The sequence below is a fragment of the Equus przewalskii genome, chromosome 2, assembly GCF_037783145.1.
Source record: "Equus przewalskii isolate Varuska chromosome 2, EquPr2, whole genome shotgun sequence".
Classification (NCBI taxonomy): domain Eukaryota; kingdom Metazoa; phylum Chordata; class Mammalia; order Perissodactyla; family Equidae; genus Equus; species Equus przewalskii.
Window position 1 is genome coordinate 452,024 of NC_091832.1, and position 23,104 is coordinate 475,127.

The 23,104-nt window shown below is 42.8% G+C and overlaps 1 protein-coding gene across 36 annotated transcripts in view; it reads right to left on the bottom strand.

Moving 5' to 3' along the window:
* The window catches only part of FGGY (FGGY carbohydrate kinase domain containing), a 377,677-nt gene that overhangs the window by 109,380 nt on the left and 245,193 nt on the right, over nt 1-23,104 (bottom strand). For all 36 annotated transcript variants that reach the window (XM_070591700.1, XM_070591756.1, XM_070591722.1 and 33 more), the window contains 2 exons: nt 21,444-21,551; nt 6,110-6,171 (listed from right to left, as the gene is read on the bottom strand). In XM_070591700.1, the coding sequence (XP_070447801.1) occupies nt 6,110-6,171; nt 21,444-21,551 (170 nt within the window). The remainder of the gene's footprint in view (nt 1-6,109; nt 6,172-21,443; nt 21,552-23,104) is intronic.

The following is a 23,104-nucleotide window of genomic DNA, read 5'->3' on the forward strand; positions in this document are numbered from 1 at the left end:
CTTTAGATGTACTGTTAGATTGTTTATTTGGGATTTTCCTTCTTTGTTGAGGTAGGCCTGAATTGCTATAAACTTCCCTCATAGAACAGCATTTGTTTCATCCCATAGATTTTGGCATCTTGTATTTTCATTTTCATTTGTTTCCAGGAATTTTTTTTATTACTCCTTTGATTTCTTCATTGACCTAATCATTGTTCAGTAGCATTTTGTTTAATCTCTACATTTTGGCAGCTTTTCTGGTTTTCTTCCTGTAGCTGATTTCTAGTTTCATACCTTTGTGATCAGAAAAGATGCATGGTATTATTTTGATGTTCTCAAATTTATTGAGACTTGTTTTGTGGCCTAACACGTGATCAATCCTGGAGAATGTTCCATGTGCATTTGAAAAGAACGTATATTCTGTGGTTTGGGGATGGAATGTTCTATATATATCCACTAAGTCCATCCGGCCAAATGTGTCATTTAAGGCCAGTGTTTCCTTATTGATCTTCTGTTTGGATGATCTATCCATTGGTGTAAGTGGAGTGTTAAAGTCCACTACTATTATTGTATTACTGTCTATTTCTCCTTTTATGTCTGTTAATAATTACTTTATATATTTAGGTGCTCCTATGTGGGGTGCATAGGTATTTAAAAGTGTTATATCTTCTTGTTGGATTGTTCCCTTTATCATTATGTAGTGCATTTCTTTGTCTCTTCTTACAGTTTTTGTTTTAAAGTCTATTTTACCTGATATAAGTATTGCTACCTCCACTTTCTTTTCTGTGCCATTTGCATGGAATATCTTTTTCCATCCTTTCATTTTCAGTTTGTGAGTGTCTTTAGGTCTGAAGTGCGTCTCTTGTATGCAGCCTATATATGGGTCTTGTTTTTTTTATCCAATTGGCCACCATATGCCTTTTGATTGGAGCATTTAGACCATTGACATTTAAAGAAGCCATTGATAAATATGTATTTATTGCCATTTTGTTACTATTTTTTTTCTGGGTGTTTCAGTAGTTCTTCCTTTCTTTTTCTCTTGCTCTCTTCCCTTATGGTTAGATGGCTTTCCTCAGTAATATGTTTGATTTCTTCTGTTTTACTTTTGTGCTTACTTATTATAGGTTTCTGATCGGTGATTACCATGAGGAACCTATATTATATTCTATGTATATAACAGTCTATATCGAGTTGATAGACTCTTTAGCTTAACCTCTTTCTAAAAGTTCTACTTTTACACTCCCCTCCTCCCACATTTTATGTTTTTGAAATAATACCTAATCTCTTGTTTTGTGTCTGGATATCCATTACCCTCTTATCATTGAAATAGGTAATTTTAGTACTTTTGTCTTTTAACCTTCATCTTATCTTCACAGGTGGTTGATCTGCTAGCTTTAGTATATTTTTACCTTTACCAGTGACTTTATTGCATGGCTTTTTTGGCGGAGGTCATTTTTTTTTGATAATTTTTTTATCCGTATTTGTGGTCATCACTTTCCCTCTTAAATAAATCCCTTCAGCATTTCTTGTAGAACTGGTTTCTTGGTGATAAACTCCTTTAAATTTTGCTTGTCTCGGAAGCTCTTTCTCTCTCCCTCCCTTCTGAATGACAACCTTGATGGATAGAGTATTCTTGGCTGTAGGTTTTTTCCTTTTAGCACTTTAAATATGTCATGCCATTCTCTTCTCACCTGTAGGGTTTTGGCTGAGAAGTCCACTGATAGCCTGATGGGCTTTCCCTTGTATGTCACTTCTGGCCTTTCTCTTGCTGTTTTTAGGATTCTCTCTTTATGTTTAATTTTGGACATTTTAATTATAATGTGCCTTGGTGTGGGCCTTTTTGAGCTTAGTTTGTTTGGAGCTCTCTGTGCTTCCTGTACTTGAATATGTGTTTCCTTCTGTAGATTAGGAAAATTTTCATCTAGTATTTCTTTCAATAAATTTTCTGCCCCTTTGTCTCTCTCTTATCCTTCTGGGACACCTATAATATGAATGTTAGTATGCTTGATATTCTCCCAAAGTTCCCTTAGACTGTTCTCATTCTGTCTAATTCCTTTTTCTTTTTTCTGTTCTGCTTGGGTGTTTTCCTCTAGTCTTTTGTCTAGCTCACTGATCCATTCTTCTGTTTCCTCTACTCTGCTATTGAGTCCCTCTAGTGAACTTTCATTTCCAGTATTGCATTCTTCTTTTTTGATTGGTTCTTTTTTATATTTTCCAGTTCTTTGTTGATGAGCTCACTGTGTTCATCCAGTCTCCTCCCAATATCTGTTACCATCTTTATGAGATTTTGTTTGAACTCTTTGTTGGGTAGGTCGCTTGTTTCTGTTTTATTTGGTCCTTTTCTTGGGGTTTTGTCCTGTTCCCTTGCTTGGAATTGTATTCCTTTGTCTCCTCATTATGCCTCTTTCTCTTTGCTTATTTCCATATATTAGGTGAGTCAGCTACATCTCCTGATCTTGGAGAAATGGCCTTATGTAAGAGATGCCTTTTGAGGCTCAGCAGTGTGCTTCCCTCTTGTCAGTAGTCCAAAAGACCTTTGTGGGCTACTTGTGTCCTTCTGCTGTGGCAGGGTTTTTCTTAATGCAGGTACCCAGGGAGACCAGCCTTTCCTTCCCTGGCCAGCTGTTTGTAAATCTGGTTTGACGAGCCTCAGCACCATTGGCTACAAGGTCTAACAGCACACTCTTGTTGCAGTTTTCTTGTTACTTGGGTAGGTACCCAGTATAGCTGGTTGCCAGGCTCAGGGGCTTATAGTTCCTATAGGCCTCAGGCCCACAAGGCTGTTGTCAGTTCTCTTAGGAGTGCAGCTGAGTGGGGCTGGCCCTAGGCATGGGGGAACTCAATTGTTTCAGGCTTTGGAAGGTGGGACTGATCCTTTTTATGGCTATTTGTGAAGCACAGGTCTTCTGCCTCTGATAAGCCTCACCCCCCACAGGACCACAGACACCATCAAGACAGTCCTGGTCTGTGCATGCTTCCTAATCCCCTGGAGAGTACCCTGATGCCCCACTGCAGGTGCCCCCACCTCTCCACCAATGCCCCCTACAGTTCACCTGGTCCTCACACAGGCCCTGCCCCACAGAGGCAGACACACTCACCTGCCTGTAGAGGATCAAGGCATCCAGTCAATGCAGGCTGACAAGTAGCCTGAGGGCTTGCTGTTGGGCAGGGTGGGTCCCTAGGGTGGGCTGCCTGCCCTGGATGAACTGGATTAAATCTGTGCTCTAGTGGGTGTGGCAGCCCCCTGGGCTAACAGGCCAGGGGGAGAACCTCAATGGCGTCTGCTGGGGTCTGTGTCAGCACGCCTGGGCCAGGTCAGAACAATGGCCCCCACCAATGTCTCAGTCTCTGGAGAGGTCCCTCCTCTCACCAAGATACCCCCAGAGCCCACCAGGTGAGTCTCTTTTCACCAAAGGACTGTCAGCCTTCTCTCTGGTGATTTTAGGTTGCTGAGATGGGTGAGTTTGTCTGTGGGCCCTTCAAGACCAGGGTCTTTTCAGCTTTTGTCTGATAACTTTTCTGGGGGTATTCCCTGCTGCAGTTACTAGCCAGCAAAGCCAGATAATAAGATACTCGTCTCAGTTGGGCTGCATCTGAAGGACGCTTATAGCAGTATCAGACCCCGCTCCGGACCTCACTCCTCCAGGCAGGGCTGTGTACCTTAGGGTGGCTCCCACCTGGCTGGCTGAGAAACTCTGCTGCTCCAAAAGGTGGCTTTTCTCTCATCACCAGGAATTTCTGCCCCTTCCGCCTTAGTCAAAACTGTCCCTTGTTGTGGGAGCTCTTTTTATCCAGTTTTCAGTTTTCTATACAGGGTAATTTTTCCAAAAATAGTTGTAACCTGGTTGTGTTCATGGGAGGAGATGAGTTCAGAGTCTGCTTACACCGCCATCTTGATGAGATCTTTCTACAATACTATTAACTAATCTACAAACCTATTCAAATTTTGACAGTTTCTCCGCACTAATGTCCTTTTTCTGGTGCAGGATTTAATTCATGATACTACATTCTTTCTAGTTGTAACATCTCCCTAGTCTCCTCCAGTCTGGGACAATTCTTGAGTAATTCTTTAAGTTTCATAATCTTCTTTTGAAGCATATAGGCTAATAATTTTATAGAATGTCCCTCAGTTTGGGTTTGTCTCGTTTTCTCATGTTTACATTGAGGTCATGCATTTTTGGCAAGAATATCACAGAAATGATGGTGTGTCCTTCTCAGTGCATCATAAAAAGGGGTTTATGATGTTGATGTGTCTTATTGCCAGTATTGTTAACTTTTATTACATAGGTAAGGTATTGCCTGCCAGACTTCTCCACTGTGAAGTAACTATTTTTCCTTTTATATTAGTAAGCATATCTTGTGGTAAGATAATGTGGGACTATGCAAATATCCTGCTGGACATCATACTCTCACTCACTAATTTTAGCATCTATTGACGATTCTTACCTGCAATAATTATTACTGTGGTGTTTGCCTAACGATGATTTTCTATTCCCATTATTTATTCTACATTTACTAATTTTAAGTCCATTGTACTTACAGTGGACAGGAACATCTGTGCTTTCTTTCCTATTTATTTATTTCTTCAATTATTTACTTATGTTGGTATGGCATCACAGAGTTATTTTATACTATCATTTATTCTGCTGATCAAATTGTCCCCAATTAGGCCATTGAGAGATTGTTAACGTTAGCTCCTGTGTACTTCCACAGTTTCTTTTGAAGTATCTCCTTGCTTTCTGGCATCACAAAATATTCATGTATTTTCCCTACCCTAGCCCTGGAATTGGCTGTTTTTTCCAAGAAGTCTTGAAGTCCTGACTACTTCTACTGAAGAACAAGGAGAATGGTATTTAGAAACCAAGACCTGGGTGCTAGGTGTGTACATTGCTACTAGGGTGTCATTGCTTCTAGGCCATCTCAGCAGAGAGAGCCATGGAATATATGTATGTATACTCACAAATATACGCAGCTATATTTACTTCTATTTATATCCAGCTATATATATATATTTAAAATCACCAGTTGATACTGATACTTCTGATTTCCATCCATTACCATAGGGCTCATTCTAACCCTCCTCATTCCTCTTTGTGGGAAAGCTGGCCCTCATTATCCGCAGTGTATGTATTTATTTGCTCAACTGTGGTATACACATAAAGGGTTCTCAGAATAGCTAACCCACACATCTATGAAAAACAAATCTGGTAATTAGCATATAATATTTATGTACACTTATTTTTATCTTCAGCCATACAGCATACTGTCAAAATATTCTTTCTTAAAGTTACTTAGCTTAGTTCTTTTCTTACCCAACCCCATTTAGTGTGGCTATGTTATTTATTATTAATACAACAGGCTCATTTTTTACTGTTTGTATTTCATTGCCCAACTCCACCACCCACATATATCCTGGTATCCATCTATCTGTCTATATTCTACTTGTGCTCAGGGGGGCATGAAGCATCACCACGGTTCTAAGAGTTAGAGTTACATGAAGAGGTATACTCAGAGACGGGTTGCTCCCTGCTTCCACCCTGTTCCCATTCCTCTCTTCTTTCCAACCCATTCCCACCTACCCCCTATAGCAACCAAGCTCAGTTTCTGGTTTAACCTTCCTGTATTTCTTTTGCACAGATGAGCAGATACACATATATTTTCTTATGTTGCCTTCTTTTTACACGAAAGGGAGCATACGATAAACACTCCTTTGTACTCTGCCTTTTTCACTTAACAACACATCCTGGAAATCACTCATATCAGTTATTATCCTTGGTTTTATAGATGAAGAGGTAGGCTTAACAAGGTTGAGTAATTTGCCCAAGGTCACACAGCTAGTAAAGAGAAAAACTGGATTTGAACCCAACAAGTTTTGACTCCAAAATCCATGCTCTTCCTTCTGTATCAGAGTGTCTCACCTGTGGTCCCTGGCAAGTTCTTGGGGGACCTCTAGGCTCTTTGAGTTCTCTTAGAAATCAATACATGCATGTTCTGGGTCATTCAGATGCCTATCTTATCACCAAGGACTACCAGGCATTTTCACTGCCCACAGGACTGGAGACTCACATAGGAGCCTAAAGTTAGTGCCCCTGTGCACCCTCATGGACTGTGGGGGAGGGAGGGCAGGTACCTGGCGGCGGCCTTGGCTTGCAGTTCAGGGAAGGCAGCATGGCCCTGTACCATATGGTCTATCTGAAAAACAAGAGAGATGGGTCAATTTTATAGTTTCTCTGAGAAAAAGATCTATTATGATATCTATTTCTTTCAACTCTTTGTCCACAGAGGATCTAAAAATGATAAAATGTTAACTCAGCAAGAGCATCTCAGCTTTCAGAAATCTAGCTTTCTTAACCTAGTGTGGCCTTTTGGATTTGTAAAACAAAGAAGTTTAAAGAGAAGAGTAGCAGGCATTGGAACTCCCAAGGCTGAACTGGCAGCAGCAGGTACTATCAGGGCCAAGAAGGAGGGCAACTCAAAGCAGTGGTGGGAAGCCAGGTGTTGGAGCACCAAGCTCTGCCTCACGCTGTTTCCTAAGCCAGGCTTCTCCCCAGGGCAGGTCAGACTCCAACTGCTCACTGCGTCTTACTAATGGAGAGGTTCAGTGAAAGAGACAATGAGGTGGGAGTCCCAGGTAAAAAGAAAGAGTCGCCCAGAGCTGTCAGGGACCCACTGTTGAAAAGTCATCACATGGAAACAGGGAGGTGGCTCTGCAAGGACAGGACTGTCAGCTCTGCAGACGGCAGCTTCTCCTGTGAAATCCCATGGCTGGGTCTTTATTCCTTATCCACTTGCTAGCTCTCAAGAAAATGATTCGCAATATGCATCAGGAAGAGAAGTGCTTCCCCATGTTGTTACTCCGCTGGCTGAAACACACCCACACTGGGCTGGAGTCCCTGAACCTAATCTGTGTATTTTCTCAAGCTTTACATGAGGCTCTAGGACTCAAGAACAACCAATATGACCGACTTACTTTCATTCCAACTATGAACCAACTGGTTATTTTGGCCTCATGGAGATAGTCCCTTTGTGCATGTTTCCTGAGAGCTGGGGTTGTAAAGAGGAAGACAATTTCTTCTGGAGCCACAGAGGCTGGGTGCAGATTCCGGTTCTGATACTAACTAGCTGTGTGACTTTGTGCAAATCACTTAACTGCTCTGAGCCTCAATAACCTCCCCTGTCCTCCCCCAGCCTCCTTTAAAAACCAGATCGCTGGGACATACAGAGTGTCTTCCATAAGGCCAACAACAGCATAAATAATATCACCTAAAGTTTATTGACTCATTTACAACATATCAATGCTAAGCTAAGCTAAAATTTTATGAAAAAGATGCTATTCTCCACTATGGAGATGAGAAAACTGGGACTAAAAGAGATTAGAGAACTTACCCAAGGTCACAGAGGAGTAAGTGAAAGATGCGGAGACCTCTCAAACTGAGGTCTCTCTGCATCTTAAGTCCCTGTTCTTAACTCCTATGCCATACTGTCCACTAAACTTCCAGGTATATTGTGAGCTGTTGAATTCCATTTGTCAAGTTTGGCAGAAATGTTTCAAAATAATACCAAAGCAACTGGTCATTTCAACGGGGAAAAAGCCCCGATGTAAGTTTTGAATGTTGACTTCCTCCAGGTTCAGCTTTGGGTTACTGTGACGAGGCACATTCTGGACCTCGGAGAGTTTGCATCAGTGACGGCTAACGGCATGACTTGATTTGACACTAATTTCTATGGGAAGCACTTTCGGAGTTCAGAGAAGGGAACTTGATTGAGTGTCCAGGAGGAAGCACGGAACCCAGCACGTGTGGTACATGCAGGAAGGCAGCTATTCAGACTTCTCTGCAAGCCTGATGCCTCGGTGCTGTGTCCAGGCTTGGGAACACAGTGGAAGATAAGAAATACAACACATACAATACATAGGAGCACAGAGAAAGAGGTCAATGATTTGGCAATTTTTATCTAGTTGTGGAGGGCGAGGCTTCAGCTCAGAGGCCAAGAACAGGCGGAATTTAGAGGAGTAAGGACTGGAGGCCAGAGGGGAGGTTGTGATGAGCAGGGATATAAGGACGGAAAGATCTGTGTGTGTGGCTGTGGACGGCAAGGAGGCTGGTCAAGCCCTGTGCCTGGTATATCACAGGTGCTCAATAAATACTTATTGAATAAATGTAGGAGGCACAAACCGTAATGGAAGCACAGGCCACAGAGTACCATGTACTTCCTGGTGGCACTTACCACACACTTTACATTTGTGTCTATTTGTACAGGGCACACACTGGGTAACTGTATATTAAATTACAGAATAAATGAAGTGGTGGAAACATTGGATGAATGAGGAGGCCGGGGACATGCAGTGGGTCTCGAAAACCAGATAAGTGTTTGTAGATTTATTGGATTAGAGGCTATAGGAAATTATTTTGATTTGAGGAGAAAAATGATGAAAATTTAAGAAAAACTAGTCTGGTAGGGGATGCAAGACAGAAAGATGACCAGGTATAGAGAGCAGGAAACTCAGACAAGGTACTACTTTAGCCTACACATTGAGCTCTTTTCAATCAAGAGTCTCATTATTACCCACTCCCCAGTGCCTACAACAATGTTAGCATCTCGAATGAATGAACGAATGAGATACACTTTAAAGAAAATAAAACAAATTTAGTGACTAGCCAGTTACAGAATATAAGTAAATCAGAGCCAAGGATGACTTTGAACTTTTGTGTCTAAGAAAAGAAAATGTGGAGCCGGCCCTGCTGGCCTAGCAGGTAAAGTTCGCCACGCTCTGCTTCGGTGGCCTGGGTTCAGTTTCTGGGGCTGGAACCACACCACTTGTCTGTCATTAGCCACACTGTGGCAGCAGCTCAGATAAAAGAGCCAGAAGACCCTACGACTATACACAACCATGTACTGGGACTCTGTGGGCAGGGGGAGGGGGGAAGGAAGAAAAAAGGAGGAAGATTGGCAAATTTGCTTAGGGCAAATCTTCCCCTGCAAATAAATAAATAAAGCACTACTTTCTTTAAAAAAAAAGAAAGAAAAGGAAATGTGGCCATATTAATCATGTCTTTTCATTTTCTGTATTTCTGACGCTCTGATATCTGGAGGCTTATTGACTCTGGAGAGACTGTGTCCCTCCAGGGCTGGCCAATTCCTAGAGATAGTAAAAGACTCAGCTCACCCCTGATCATGCCTGCAACATGCGAACTGACTAATCCAAAGCCCGCCTCCCCACCACTCCTGTATGGGCCAAGATTTCCCTGCTCATCACCCCAGCGCCAGGGACCAGGCAACTAGCAACAGGCCTCGCGCTTCCCATGTGGCCCTGCGTGGCGTGGCATGTCCCCACTTCTGGAGAACTCTAAGTAACAAGTTACTTGAGAGGTCAAGTTACTCAAGTTACTTGACCTCTGAGAGTCTCATCTCCTGCAACTGTAAAATGGGATAAGAAAATATGCTCTGCAGGGAAGGTTGTGGTAATTGCCTGGTATGTAGGTGGCTTTCTGTTCATAAAATCGATTATTAAAAAGACAGGGGTACCATCACAAGGGTCAAAATGGTTGGAAGAACAGGGTCTCGAATGGTCAGCTGCACTTTTTGTTTTTCACAGCATCTGGTGGTAAAGGTCCGCCCTGATTAGCAAAGAACAAGCCAGTTTGTCAACTACCTGAGCATTCGTTTCCAAGGCCCAGAGTGCCCTCCTGGCGTTGGTCTCTCTATTTGCGTCCTGTGCTCCAGCGTGTTTAGCACAGCACAGAAGGACACAGTGTCCCCTTAGTGGTTATTTGCTTTCCAGCGAAATAACCAGTTTGACCACAATGATTGTATCTGCCAAGTGGTTGTCTTAGAAATGTACAGGGTTAGTCTAGTGCTATGACTATTTTCTTGTTTCCTCTATCTTCCTAGATTTCAGCTCTGAGAGCAGGCGCTGGCAGAGTAGGCAGAAAAGTCTACAGACTATCTGGATAGGCAGGAAGCTTGAGCTGGATAGAGACAGATCCTCAGGATGGCTTTTAGGTCCAGATCTAGAGGGAGAGGCCACCTTATAATACATAGCTAGGGTTGGATTTCTAGGCCCTTCCTTATAAAGGTGGCATCTGCATTTGGAACATGGGAAGATAGAAATGCAATATTTCATAAACGGGTAGTATGTTGTGGCATCTGGCCCACAGATGTATTTTATTTGGGGTATACAATGTTTTAAAAAATGAGCCAATACTTTAAAATTGAGAGATTTCCCTTAAAATCCAGATTTTGATTTCTCTTGAAGAATTGGTGAATGAAAGACACTGGCCACCCATAACCCCATGGCAAGAATCAGCAGATGACCGATGCCTTCAGACAGGCCTGCAGCCTTCAGTCTGTAAGAGGCACCTCTCCTCCCTGTCATTCCCCACACAGACACCAGAGTTCATCTGTTTATCACGATGGCACTAATATTTTACTTTGGTTAAGGTCCATTTCTCTACGCCCCTCTCCCTGTCAAAGGAGGGAACATGGAATTCAGCCCTAGAGTTCTATGAGGTGAAAGAAAGGCTCTCTGTGGAAGTGAAAAACATTTCTTTGCTTAGTCTGTTCATCCTTCATGCTCTCTGTCTGACTGCTTTGGGCATTTGAGTTTTTGACCTGATACGGCAGAGAGCACAGTCGAGGGCTTCTGAGCGCTCAGGCTGTGACCTTGGAGGAGACCATTTCTAATTCTTTCTCTAAAACACTTAATCAGTTAATATGACAAACAGTCAAGTGTTTGTAAAATTATAGAGAATGGCATTGCCTGAGATATCAAAACTGTGGCCAAAGAGTTCACAGGCAACAAAAGCAACCAGAATTTAAGAATTTTAGGTTCTATGATCATTTTACTAATAAAAGCTATCTTATAGCATGATGGGTTTTCTCTATTAAAATAAGTTTTATGTATCAGCCTTGAGGCTGTCTTTTACCTTGCTTTGTAAATAGAGTAAAGAAATCATTAGGCTCAGAGACACGCTCACTACTTGTCAAAACTGACTTTTTTCCGTTTGCTTCTATCTATAATGTCACTTTTTTCATATAAGCTATTTCAGCTCTTTACTTACCTACTTTTCTTATCTCAAAGCAAAAACATTTTGCCTGATTTTTTCCAGCCTTGAAATTCTCATGAAAATCTAATGAAAGAAGAAAACCCAGATAATTTCTTTTATGCTGCTGGAAAGGATTGTGGGTTTCAATACCAAATGGTTCCTAAGAATAACAATTTTTTCCTGGAAAAAAATATAAATGATGGGTTTTCTTTTTTACAACTTTAATATTAGATTTACATGGAACAGTTTCACTTACAAGTTGATAAATTCTGCTTTAACGCAGAGCTTGTTTAGTCTGTTTCATTCGCCACCCAAGTTGGTAACTTTGTGCATTTTTACAGTTTGTTAATTAGTTCATTTATTCATGAAACTAATGTGATATATGGCTATCTTGTGCTAGGCATCATTCTAATAATTCAGGACACAAAGATAAATAAAAGCTCTCTCAAAGCTCTTACAAAGCTCTGCCTGGGAGTGGAAAATGGGCATGCCAAAATTCAAATAGAGTCTAGATGGATAAAGGCCTTTATAGAGTCAACAAATGGTAATTGAACACCTACTCTGTTCTAATCACAGTAACCGAGCACAGGGAATTCAGTAGCAATTAAGATAGATGTCATTTCTGTCCACATGGAAATTACATTCTATTGAAATATACAGTCAACAAATAAGTATAATAATTAGAGAGAGTGATTAGTGCTTGGAAGGAGATAAAACGGGTTACTGTAATAAGGACATCGATTTTAGATAGAGGATTCAGAGGAGACAGGGTGAAATTTAAGCTAAGACACGAAAAAAAAAAAGAACCAATAATCTCCAAGTAAAGAGAATAACAAATGTGAGGATTCTGTAGTAAGGAAGAGCTTCCTATGCCCTAGGAATTGACAGGAGTCCAGTGAAATTAGACTGGAGTAAGCAAGTAGGAAAGTTGTGTAAAACGAGGATAAAGAGTTAGAAAGTGGTCAATCAAGCAGGCTGTGGCTAAGGCTTAGACTTTATTTTAAGCACAATGGGAAGATGGAAGGACTTCAATCAGGGGAGTAAAGTAATCTTACTTACTTTACAAGAATCATTCAGGGGTTCCACTTCTTATACTGGTTGAATAGCTCATATCATACCATTCTCCCACAGATGACAATTGTAAATGCTGATCAATATATTTGAAATAATTCTCTGAAGACACTGAAAAGTGACCAAAACTAGGTAGAAACTGGACAGGAGTAGACATGTGGAAAGAAAAAACAGTACTACGTGTGTTTCCTGATTTCACCGAGTTTTGCCTGAGGGAAGGCCCCAATCAATGCCATGCAGGATAGCTAATATGCAGATAGAAATATGCAGCCTTCCTAGTTAGAAAATGAGAGATCAGAGTTCAAGGCAACCATAGCAGCTAGAAAGTAAGGGGTGGGGGGAGATCAGTGAGGAGAGAGACATAGAAAGGGAGCTCAACACTATGCATTCAAACACTGCTCTAATCCCTGGGTGTCCTCTGAAATACATTATAAGTAGTCCAGCTACAGCTGAAAGAACTCAGCAGAGATTTCAGTAGGTGCTCATCACAGGAGAGACAAAACTTGGACTTTGAATTCAGCCAAATAAACTACCCCTTAAAAACAAACAAAAACCATATTCTTCAGAGAAAAAAAAGTCATCCAGTGTCTCTACAATATATCAATCACAATGTTCAAGATGTGACCCAAAATTATTAGACATATGGAGAAACAGGAAAATGGAACCCACACTTCAGAGAAAAGCCATTTAGTGCACAATGACTCAGAGATGACACAGATGCTAGAAGTAGAAGAGTTCAGTAGTTTAACAATGCTTAAGGATACAAAGGATAATATTCTCCTAATTAATAAACAGATAGGAAATAGCAAAGAAATAAACTATTAAAAAATAGAAATTCTAGTATTGATAAATACAACATCTGAAATAAATATTTAGTGGATGGGCCCCTCAGCTGATTGGAGATGACAAACAAAAGAGTCGATAAACTTGAAAACAGACCAATAAAGAGTATCTAATTGAAAGAGAGAAAAGGAGAGAAAGAGATAAATATTGAGAATAAAACAGAATCCCTCAGCAGCATGTGGGACAGTAGACAAAGTTCTCAAATATGTGTAATTGGAGTCACAGTAGGAGGAATAAAAGCAAATGTTGCAGAAAAGATATTTAAATGAATAAATGCTGAACATTTTCCAAACTTAGTGAAAGACAGCAATTTACAAATTCAAGAAATTTGGCAAACCTGGGAGAAGGATTAATCCAAAGAGCATCACATCTGGGCACACTACAACAAAACCAAAGGTTAAGAGAGAATCTTGACAGTGGTCAGAGAAATATAAGACACTGTGCACAGGAGAAGAACAGTACACACGATGGTGCTGGGACACAATACAGTGACATCGGAAGTGCTGAAAGGGAAAAAAGCCCTGTCAACCAAGAACTCTACATTGAGAAAAAATACCCTTCAAGATAGAAGGTAAAATAAATTTATTTTAAAAAAAAGAAAGCTGTTTTTTTGACAGTAGACCTGGAAGAAATGCTAAAGGAAGTTCTTCAGGCCGAAGGGAAATACCCAATGGAAATTGAAATTTTAGAAAGAAAGAAAAAACAATGGAAATGGTAAAATACGTAGGTAAATAGAAAAGATTATGCTTGTTTCTCAGAATTTCTTTCAAATAGGTGTGACTGTTTGTTGTAGACTGAATTGTCTCCTCCCAAAATTCAGATGCTGAAGCCCCAGCCCCCTGTGACTGCATTTGGAGATGGAGACTTTAGGGAGGTAACTAAGGTGACGTGAGGAGATAAGGGTGGGGCCCTAATCTGATAGAATCGGTGTCCCTAGAAGAAGAGGAAAGGTCACCAAAGCTCGCTCTCTCCCTGCAGGCATCTAGGAAGGGCCACGTGAGGACACAGTGAGAAGGCTGCTGTCTACAAGCCAGGAAGAGAGCTCTCACCAGAAACTGAATTTGCCAGCACTTGACCATGGACTTCTAGCCTCCAAAACTGTAAGAAAAGAAATGTCTATTGTTTCAGCCACCCCAGTCTGTGGGACCTTGTAACGGCATCCTGAGAAGACTAATACACTATTTAAAGCCAATAACACAACAACGATTGTATTATTGGGTATACAGCATATGTAGATATCACGCACATTACAAGTACAGCATAAAGAGCTGGGGGTGGGGATAGGTGGAACTTAGAAGGTGAATTCTTTTTATATTTTACATGAAGTTATACTATATGCACTCTAAGTAGACTGAAAAGTTTAGAATATTTATTGTAATTCCTAAAGAAATTATTTAAAAAAGAACACAAATACTGATGCCTAAAAAACAAACAGGGAAATTAAAATGGAATTCTGAAAATGGAAAAATATCCAATTAATCCCAAAAATGGCAGAAAAGAGACAGAGAAAGAAAAAACAGAATGGCCACAGAAAACAAATAGCAAAATGGAAGACCTAAATCCAACCATATTTATCTCTACACTAAATGTAGAGACTTAAAACATCCTAAGTAAAAATCAGAAATTCTGACTACAGAAAAGCAAGACCTGACTATATGCTGTGTACACAGATGCACTTTACAGAGACCTGGACAGAGATGATGGTGCTTTGGCCAATGGTGCTGGGTGGGAACATGAAGAAAAATAGGTGGATTGGTGATATACATTTTGGAGTTAGAATTAATAGGACTTTTTTGATGGATTGGATGTGGGCAGAGAGGGAAAAGCAGGAGCCAAGAATTAATCCTAATTTTCTGGCTTTTATAAAGATATAAATGATGGCGCTTTTTACCAAGATGAAGACACACAATGAAGGATCAACTTAGGGAGTGTATCAGTTACTACAGTGAGAAAACTGGGAGCAATTCTTGACTCCTTCCTCCTGCTGCCTCCTTGTCATCTAATCCATCTTCTCCATTGATAGCAGTGCTATCCTTCGCAAACCTTGACCTCTCTCTTTTTCGCACATTTCACAGCCAATCCATCAGGAAATCCTGTTGGCTCTGCCTTCAAAATATATCTAAAAATCTGACCAGTTTTTACCAGTTCCTCTGCTGTCATCCTCATCTCTCTGCTGGATTACTGCAATAGCCTGTTTCTGGTCTCCCTGCTTGCATCTCCCCGACTCCCACTCAAATTTATCCCCAACGGAGCAGGTAGCAGCCAGAATGATTTTTTAAAAACCTAAGTCATATCATCTCTCTCCTGTCCTCGTTACTCTCCAGTGGCTTCCCATTTCACTCAGAGTAAAAGCCAAAATCCTTACAGTGGCCAGTAATATAGCCCCCATTACCTCTTTGAACTTATTCCCTACAACTCTCATTTGGTTCACTATGCTCCATCCACATGGACTCCTTGCTATTTCTTTAATACCCTAGGCCAGCAAAGCCCACAGCATCTTTGCACTGGGTACTCCCTTGGCACGGTACGTCCTTCCTCCAGGTTTCCAAATGGCTGACTCTCTTCCCTTGCTCGTTGTTTGAACATCACATCAATGAGATCTCTGACTGCCTTATTTAAAATTGCAAATTGCTCACCTGAACGCACAAGATTTCATCTTCTATTAGTTTTAACAACTTAAACCATAAAATAAAATTTATTTATTTATTGTTTTATCTTTTACACATTATTGTGTATTTCTTGTCTCCTCTTGTTAGAATGTAAGTTTGATAAGGGGACAGATCTTTGGATGGGGGACTGAGAGGCCCCATTATTATTATTCACTGCCTTTTTCTTACTCAGAACAGTACCTTGAACAGAGTAGGCACTCCATAAATACTGGTTGTCTAAATAAACGTCACCCCAAAGAGTTTAGAGAGAATTGGAGAGCTATCAAGATTGACAGGGTCACGTCTAAGTTTTAGAAAGACTGCTTTAGCCGCAATCTTTAGAGAGGGTGTTGTGGACTGAGTGTGCCCCCCCAAATTCATACACTGAAACCTTAACCACCAGCGTGATGGTACTTAGGGAGGTGATTAGGTCATGAAGGTGGAGCCCTCACAAATGAGATTAGTGTCCTTACAAGGGTCTAAGGAGCCCAGAGTCCTCCCGTTCTGCCATGTGAAGACACGAGGAGAAGCTGGCCCTCTGCAATTCGGAAGAGGGCGCTCACCAGAACCTCAGCACACTGGCGCCCGGATCTTGGGCGTCCATCCTCTAGAACTGCGAGAAATAAATTTCCGTTGTCTACGGTACTTCGTGATAGCAGCCTGGCCTCACTGAGACATGGGGGTTAGAGGGGGAAAGATGAGAAGCAAGAATGTAATTGGGAAGCTGTGAAGGAGTCCAGCAGGGTATACAAGAACACAGTGGAGCCCGGGCAGGATGGGGAACGCTGCGGCTCTGGCTCCTGCAGCGCTGGCCTTTGTATCCATGAAGTCGGTGCAGTCAGCCAAGTGAAATGCTGGGGACACACCAAAGTCTACACGGAGAGCCTATCAGTTACTGACACACGTGCGTTTCTCTCCAGGGCCTTCCAAAGCCGTCAACTGCATTTGCTTCAAAATACTTGAAGAGAAAGTCACACTAACTGACAATAACCTCTCCTCCAGGAGTCTACAGGAGGACTATAAGAAAAGGTCAGAAATGCAGCTCCACAAAAGTCAGGTCCAGCTCTGGAAAGATCCAGGGCTTCTGGTAGCTAACTTGGGTTTGAATCAAGGCTCTCCCACTTAGAACCGTGAGACCTTCACCAGGCTACCTCACTGCTCTGAGCCTATTTGTTCGCTAGTAAAACTGACACAACAGCACAGACCACACAGACACGCTGTGCAGACCAGACGGAAAATGGAATCTTACTAAAGTAGTGCCAAAAGCGCTTGGCACATAACAGATACCCCCAGTAGGCTGCAGGGTAGTGCAAGCAACTTTATGTGCTACAATAAATTATAATGATCAGCTCTATATCCCACTTTCCCATTGGATGAAAAGCTACTAGAGGACAGGAATCACGTGACAATATTCCTGCCTGGCCCAGAGCAACTGCATGAGTGAGTGACTGAAGGGACGACATCACTGTCTGCACAACCTGGGCAGCGCCGTGCACTGTGAGTGCCTCATGCCCCACTGACAGAGCACCGACGTCCTCCTGAGGCCAGCCCCAGGCTGAGCAGTATTGGCGATAAAGGAGGAGGCAGAGAGGCATTCAGTGCACAAATCCTAAAGTTCCAGAAGCACAAAGTGACTTGCTACATTGTGACCCTGTGGCTCAAGTTCAAATTTAAATTCTGGGCTTGAGAAATTCAAAGCTACCCACCATCCCCCTCCCCCCACCCAAGTCCAGTGATCCCAGAAAGCCAATGCCATCACAGGGGCAGCTCGGGAATGTGTCTCGGCCTCCATACCCAATGCTAATCCCAATAAAAATGACTTCAAGGAAGACAGACAAGAGTTCTTGGAGAGAGGGATGGCTAAGTTCCGGCCGGAAATGAGCTGCAGCATCCGGATGCAGTGCCTGCAGGAATCGGTATTCTGTGGAAAAATCTGGGCAAAAAGCATGGTCTTTTGCACAGCTATCCTGGAGAGATTATCAACAAGCATGTGCCAGTCTTTGTTGGGTGCTGGTGAACTGAAGTCAGTCACCCATGGGAGGGCGTATGTGCCCTTCTCAGAGGAAACGCGTCTCAGAGGCACAAGCCTGGAATGAGTGGAAAACAAGCCCAAATCTCAACCAGATGAAAGTGCGGGGGCTGCAGAGCCAGACACATTCCACCCCATCTTCTTCATCCTCAAGTTAACCAGATGGACATTTTTTAAGGACCAATCTATTCACATACTTGAAACGAAGTATTTGCTTTGTGATAGAAGATCTGTATTTAACTGGAAAAATGAGACAAAGTATCTATTTTTCAAATCTAGAGTTCAGATAATTTTTGTTTCTTTTCTTTTTTTCTCTCGTTTCCCCTCCTTTACTTCCTTTTTCATCTCCTTTCTCTTCTCTCCTGCTTCAGATGGTGTATCTATGATGCGTGTTTAGAACAGACTATGGACAAGGTAATAATGGAGCAGACACTTGCAGACGTGGCATATGAGAGAAGATGTGCATATGAAACAAAGAACAAAAAAGATGGACCTCCCTCTTATGGCATCCTATATGACAGCATGTTGTGAAACCAGAGCTCAGAATTCTCGAAAGAATAAATGAAAATAAGTAAACGGAAAGGAAAGTTGAAGGGCAAAGGAACCATGGCTATTGACAACGCACCAGTCTTCTCTCCAGGCTGTGCTTACTACCCTGGGTTTCCGTGACCCAGCTGGAAAATACGGATAATAATAGCTGTACCTATCTCATGGGGGTTTTCAGAGGATTAAATGAGACAGTACATGAAAGGCTCTTGGAATGGAGATTGGGAAATAAGTCTTCAAAGTAGATATTAGGCATTGTGATTATTATGAATATTATTCAAGGATTAACAAGACTATGTATATAAATCCTTCCCATAGGAAAACATACTCACTAAGGGGCAATTATTATTGTTATTATCTTGTCGTTATTGTTATTCTCATTTTCTAGGCGGTTTCTTTCTCTTTGCTTGGCCTCTCTGGACTGACACTTTATTGGATAGTCTATTTTGTTCTTGATTTAGATTTTGCCAAATACGCTAGCTTTTAGATTTCCTAAGATTTCACTCTGTGACCCATGGGCCAATCACGTCTCAACCACATGTCCAGTGAAACTATATGTGTAGAGTTGCCCAAACTGGAGCTCCGCAAGCAGCTGGATTGGTTGGTGGTGCAAAATCAATTACCCAACAATTTTCACGACTCTTGTCGAAAACCATAGTGGACTATAATGAAGATTTTATTAATAGCAAAAAAGAAGTCACGTTTTTAATATAAATTTAAGTTCAGGAAACAGGCATAACCAATTCTTGTCCACAAAGGTATGTCAAAATGTTTGGGCAGAGACAGCTTACATCCATAGCAACAGAGCAAACTTTGAGCCAAAAGCATTTCCAGACTGACAGAGATGTTTAATGTGCATACTTAAGTCTCTGAAAACCTGTCGATGGACAATGCACCCTGAACAAAGAGTTGGCTTACTGGATCATTATTCTTGCTAAAAAGCCTCAGATTGGGGCCGGCCCAGTGGCACAGCAGTTAAGTTTGAGCACTCTGCTGTGGCAGTCTGGGGTTCGCAGGTTCAGACCCCGGGTGCGGACCTACACACTGCTCATCAAGCCACGCTGTGGCAGCGTCCCATGTACAAAATGGAGGAGGACTGGCACAGATGCTAGCTCAGAGCCAAACTTCCTCACAAAAACAAACGAACACACAAACAAACATAGCCTCTGGGTTGTGTCCTCGGTGAGTTCTGGGTCTACTAAGAGTGACAATACCATGATGTGGAGTTGAAAAAGGCTGTATTGCAGGAGTGGATTTTCAATGTGTCACAGAAAGGGAATGGATATTTAAGTTGACAGTTGTGTAAATACATGACACTAGTTTAAACAGGAGAATGTAAACTCCAGTCCCACACCACCTTAGGTACACAATGATGTCTTACTTCTCAACTTTTCTAGCACTGGTTATTAAGACCAATCAGATGTTATTTATTTTATACTCACTGAGCTTCCTTACTAGACAGTGAGCTCCTTAAAGCCAGGGACTCATGGCAGTCTAACTCCTTTCCTCCATCTCTGTGGCCTGGCACAGGAGCAAAGGCACAGAACACGCTCTTTGAAGCCAGCCATCTACTGCGCTTCCAGCGACTGTGAAAGAGAACTGAGGCAGCTAAGAATAAAGTAGCAATACACTAAGAAGTGGAAAGTAATGATTATGTGCATCCACATCCAGCTTTGGATCAGATCACTTTTAATTTGGCTTAACATTTAGAAGAGCTGGTGGGGGAATCAGACCATAAACAGATGCTTTCAACATAACATAGTAAATGTGCAGCTGGGTAACCGAGCCTGGGTCTCTCTGTCCTCGCAACATAACATAGTAAATGTGCAGCTGGGTAATTGAGCCTGGGTCTCACTGTCCTCGCAACATAACATAGTAAATGTGCGGCTGGGTAACCGAGCCTGGGTCTCACTGTCCTCGCAACATAACATAGTAAATGTGCGGCTGGGTAACTGAGCCTGGGTCTCATTGTCCTCGCAACATAACATAGTAAATGTGCGGCTGGGTAACCGAGCCTGGGTCTCACTGTCCTTTGCCCGCCAGTCCCTCTGAGGCCCGCTGACCTTTACACCTCAGTTTTCAGTCAGCATTGCCACCGTGCTCAGGCAAGCACTCGGCTTTTTGTCCGTGGATTAGCCTCCTAAAACCAGTCTCCCTGCTTCCAGCACGTGCCTGCAGGCACTCCTCACTGCTGCCAGCCAGAGTCATTTACAACTGAGATCTGACTATGTCCGTCTGCTGTTCCAATTTCGCACCGGTTCCTCTTGGTCTTGGTCTGCCAGCAAAGTTCATTTCCTGAGCATGCTCACAGGGAATTCTTATGATGTGGTTCCTGCCCATCTCTCTAGCTTTTTTTGTAAGTCATTCTTCTAAGGACAGTTTGTGCCATAGCTGAAATTCTGGACTATTTGCAATTACCCTCAAATATGCCTTGTTGTTTTTCACTCCCATGTCTTTGTTGCTATACCAGTTCTCCTGCCTAGAAGAGTACTCCTCTGCTTCTTTGCCTGGTTTGTCTCTATTTCTCTTTTAAGGCTTAGCACCAATGCCTTCTCTCCTGCAAAGAGCTTCCTGTGGTCGCTCTGTGCCAGCTCCGTGCCTTGTGCCTCTGGCGCAGTACTCATCTCATGCGTATGGATCTTTTGTCTTCCTGATTCCACAACCCCATGAATTCAACAAACTTTCATCAAGCACCTTCTATGAACCAGGCACTGAGCTGGATACAAAGAGAAGTATGATATGGCCTTTGCCTGTAAGAGGCTCATAGATTTCTGGAAAAGACAGATTAGTAAGCCAATAAGAATAATACAATGGGATAAGAACTGGTGTTGTGTCTTACAGGACAAGTGAAACCATCCAGGTGGTAAAGAAGTCTCTGAACAAGGCCAGAAGCACATACAGAGGCATAGAGGCCGGGAATGACATGAGCCGTGGGGAAGCTGTGAGCAGGGCACTCCCAGTGACAGGGACGTGTGTGGGACTGGAGGCAACAAAGGGCATGACGTGCCCAGAAAACTACCTGAACTGTTCCAAGTGCTATGGACTGTCGTGTGAGAGACAGGGGAGAAGAGAGGCAGCCACCACTTCCCGGACCAACATTTAGTCATTTGGCAAGCACATACTGCGCATGCATCGCACATTAGGCTGTACACTAGGAGAAAGAGAATTCTTCTGATTTAGGAGACTGGAAATCTGGATACCGTGTGTATGGGTAGTGTGACAAAACGAGCTAGTCAAGGTGGTAAAAACATCAAAGACCACACTGAGAAAGGGTCAACTTACCAATTTTCCAGTAACACTCTGACCACCTTCATTCAGCCAGAACCCAGGGACCATGGCTGAGAAGTAAGGGCCCCAGACTCCTGGTACAAATATCGGATCTCTGCTGATCTGGAAAGGAAGGGGCAACACGGGTGAAAAACAGTGGCTCACTGCTAGAAGGAACCTCATCCTCTTCGCATCTGATGTCTCTACAACCATGGAATGCAGCTTCTTACTAAATACCTTCTTCAGTGGGGAAGTCACTTCCATCTTTGGAAACCTTTCGGATAAATTCATTTAGATGTCAGGCAGGGTAGCAAAAAAGATCATTTTGGAAAGAAAGTGACGCTTCCTTGCTGGTTGCCTCTCTGTGGGAGACCGACTGTAGAAATGCTCCCCATTTTCCATCCGCCCCCCCCCGCCGCGCCCACCTCTTTTGCAGCACGGCTTTGCAGCTCCTCATACTGGGAAGTGGGTCTGTTCCCGACCCCTTGAATTTGGGTCAGCCTTATGACTTGTTTTGGCCAACAGAGTGAGGTGGCAGTGAGGCTGTGCCAGTTTTCCAGGCCTAGGCCTCAAGAGGCCCGTGCGCCTCTACTGCTCCTGCCACGAGAACAGGCCCAGGCCGGCCAGCTGGGCACAAGGGAGCTGCGTCAGCCTAGCGGCCACAGGTGATTTCTCAGTGTGAGAGCCAAACAAGATCAGCAAATCCTCTTAGTTGCTTGGCAGCCAACAAGCCCAGGTCACCAGAACAGCCCAGCCGACTGTCAGACTTGTGAACAAAAATACATGTCTTATTGTATGTCACTAAGATTTGGTATGTGTTTGTTCCCAGGCATTTTTGTGGCAATAGGTAAAAGATACATTCCCTTCCTTCTGCAAATACTTACTAGCCACCTAAGAGCTTGTCATCCCCCTCTACTGGGTGCCGGGGACACAGGGATGAATCAGAAAAAGAGTTCTTGTGTTCAAGAAGCCCCCACCCAGATGGGAGCTAGACAAGTAAACAGGCAAATAGAATACAGTGTGGCCCATGGGATGGTAGAGACAAAATGCAGACTGCTGTGGAAGGGTACCCGGGATGAGGAGTGAAATGGGCCAGAGGCGGCTTCTTACAGAGTGGGACATCAGCTTAGACTATAAGATTCAGCAGATGAAGTGGGACAGGCATTCCAGGCAAAGAGAACAGCTTGAACAGAGCTGGGGAGATGAGACAGGGGTGCTCTTAGTATTCAAGAAGCTACAACGGTTTTTTTGTAGCAGACCATGAAAGCCGCTTTAGGTGTTGGAAGGCATATCAAGAGATGAGCCCAGACTGGCAGGGAGGGACCCTGTGTTCACTCATCTGGGATGGAACACGCGACTCACTCATCCAGTGCGATGGATGCTGAGGTCCTGTCTGGGGGTGTGGAAGGGTAAGTCGGGGGAGGAGGGGAATGGAGTTGGTACTCCAGGTCCACTCCTGCATGTCTTGAGGTGGGGCAGAGAATCTCTTCATTCATTCATCCTACAAAGATTTATTCAGCCCTTATTGCATGCTCGGTACTGCGGCGGGTCCTAGGATATGGAAACAAACTGAATATCCATCACTTCTGCCCTCATGAAATGGATAGCACAGCATTTTAGCACAGGGACAAACCTTCCTTAAACGTCCTGACTCAAACTATGCCATTTCCCTTTTC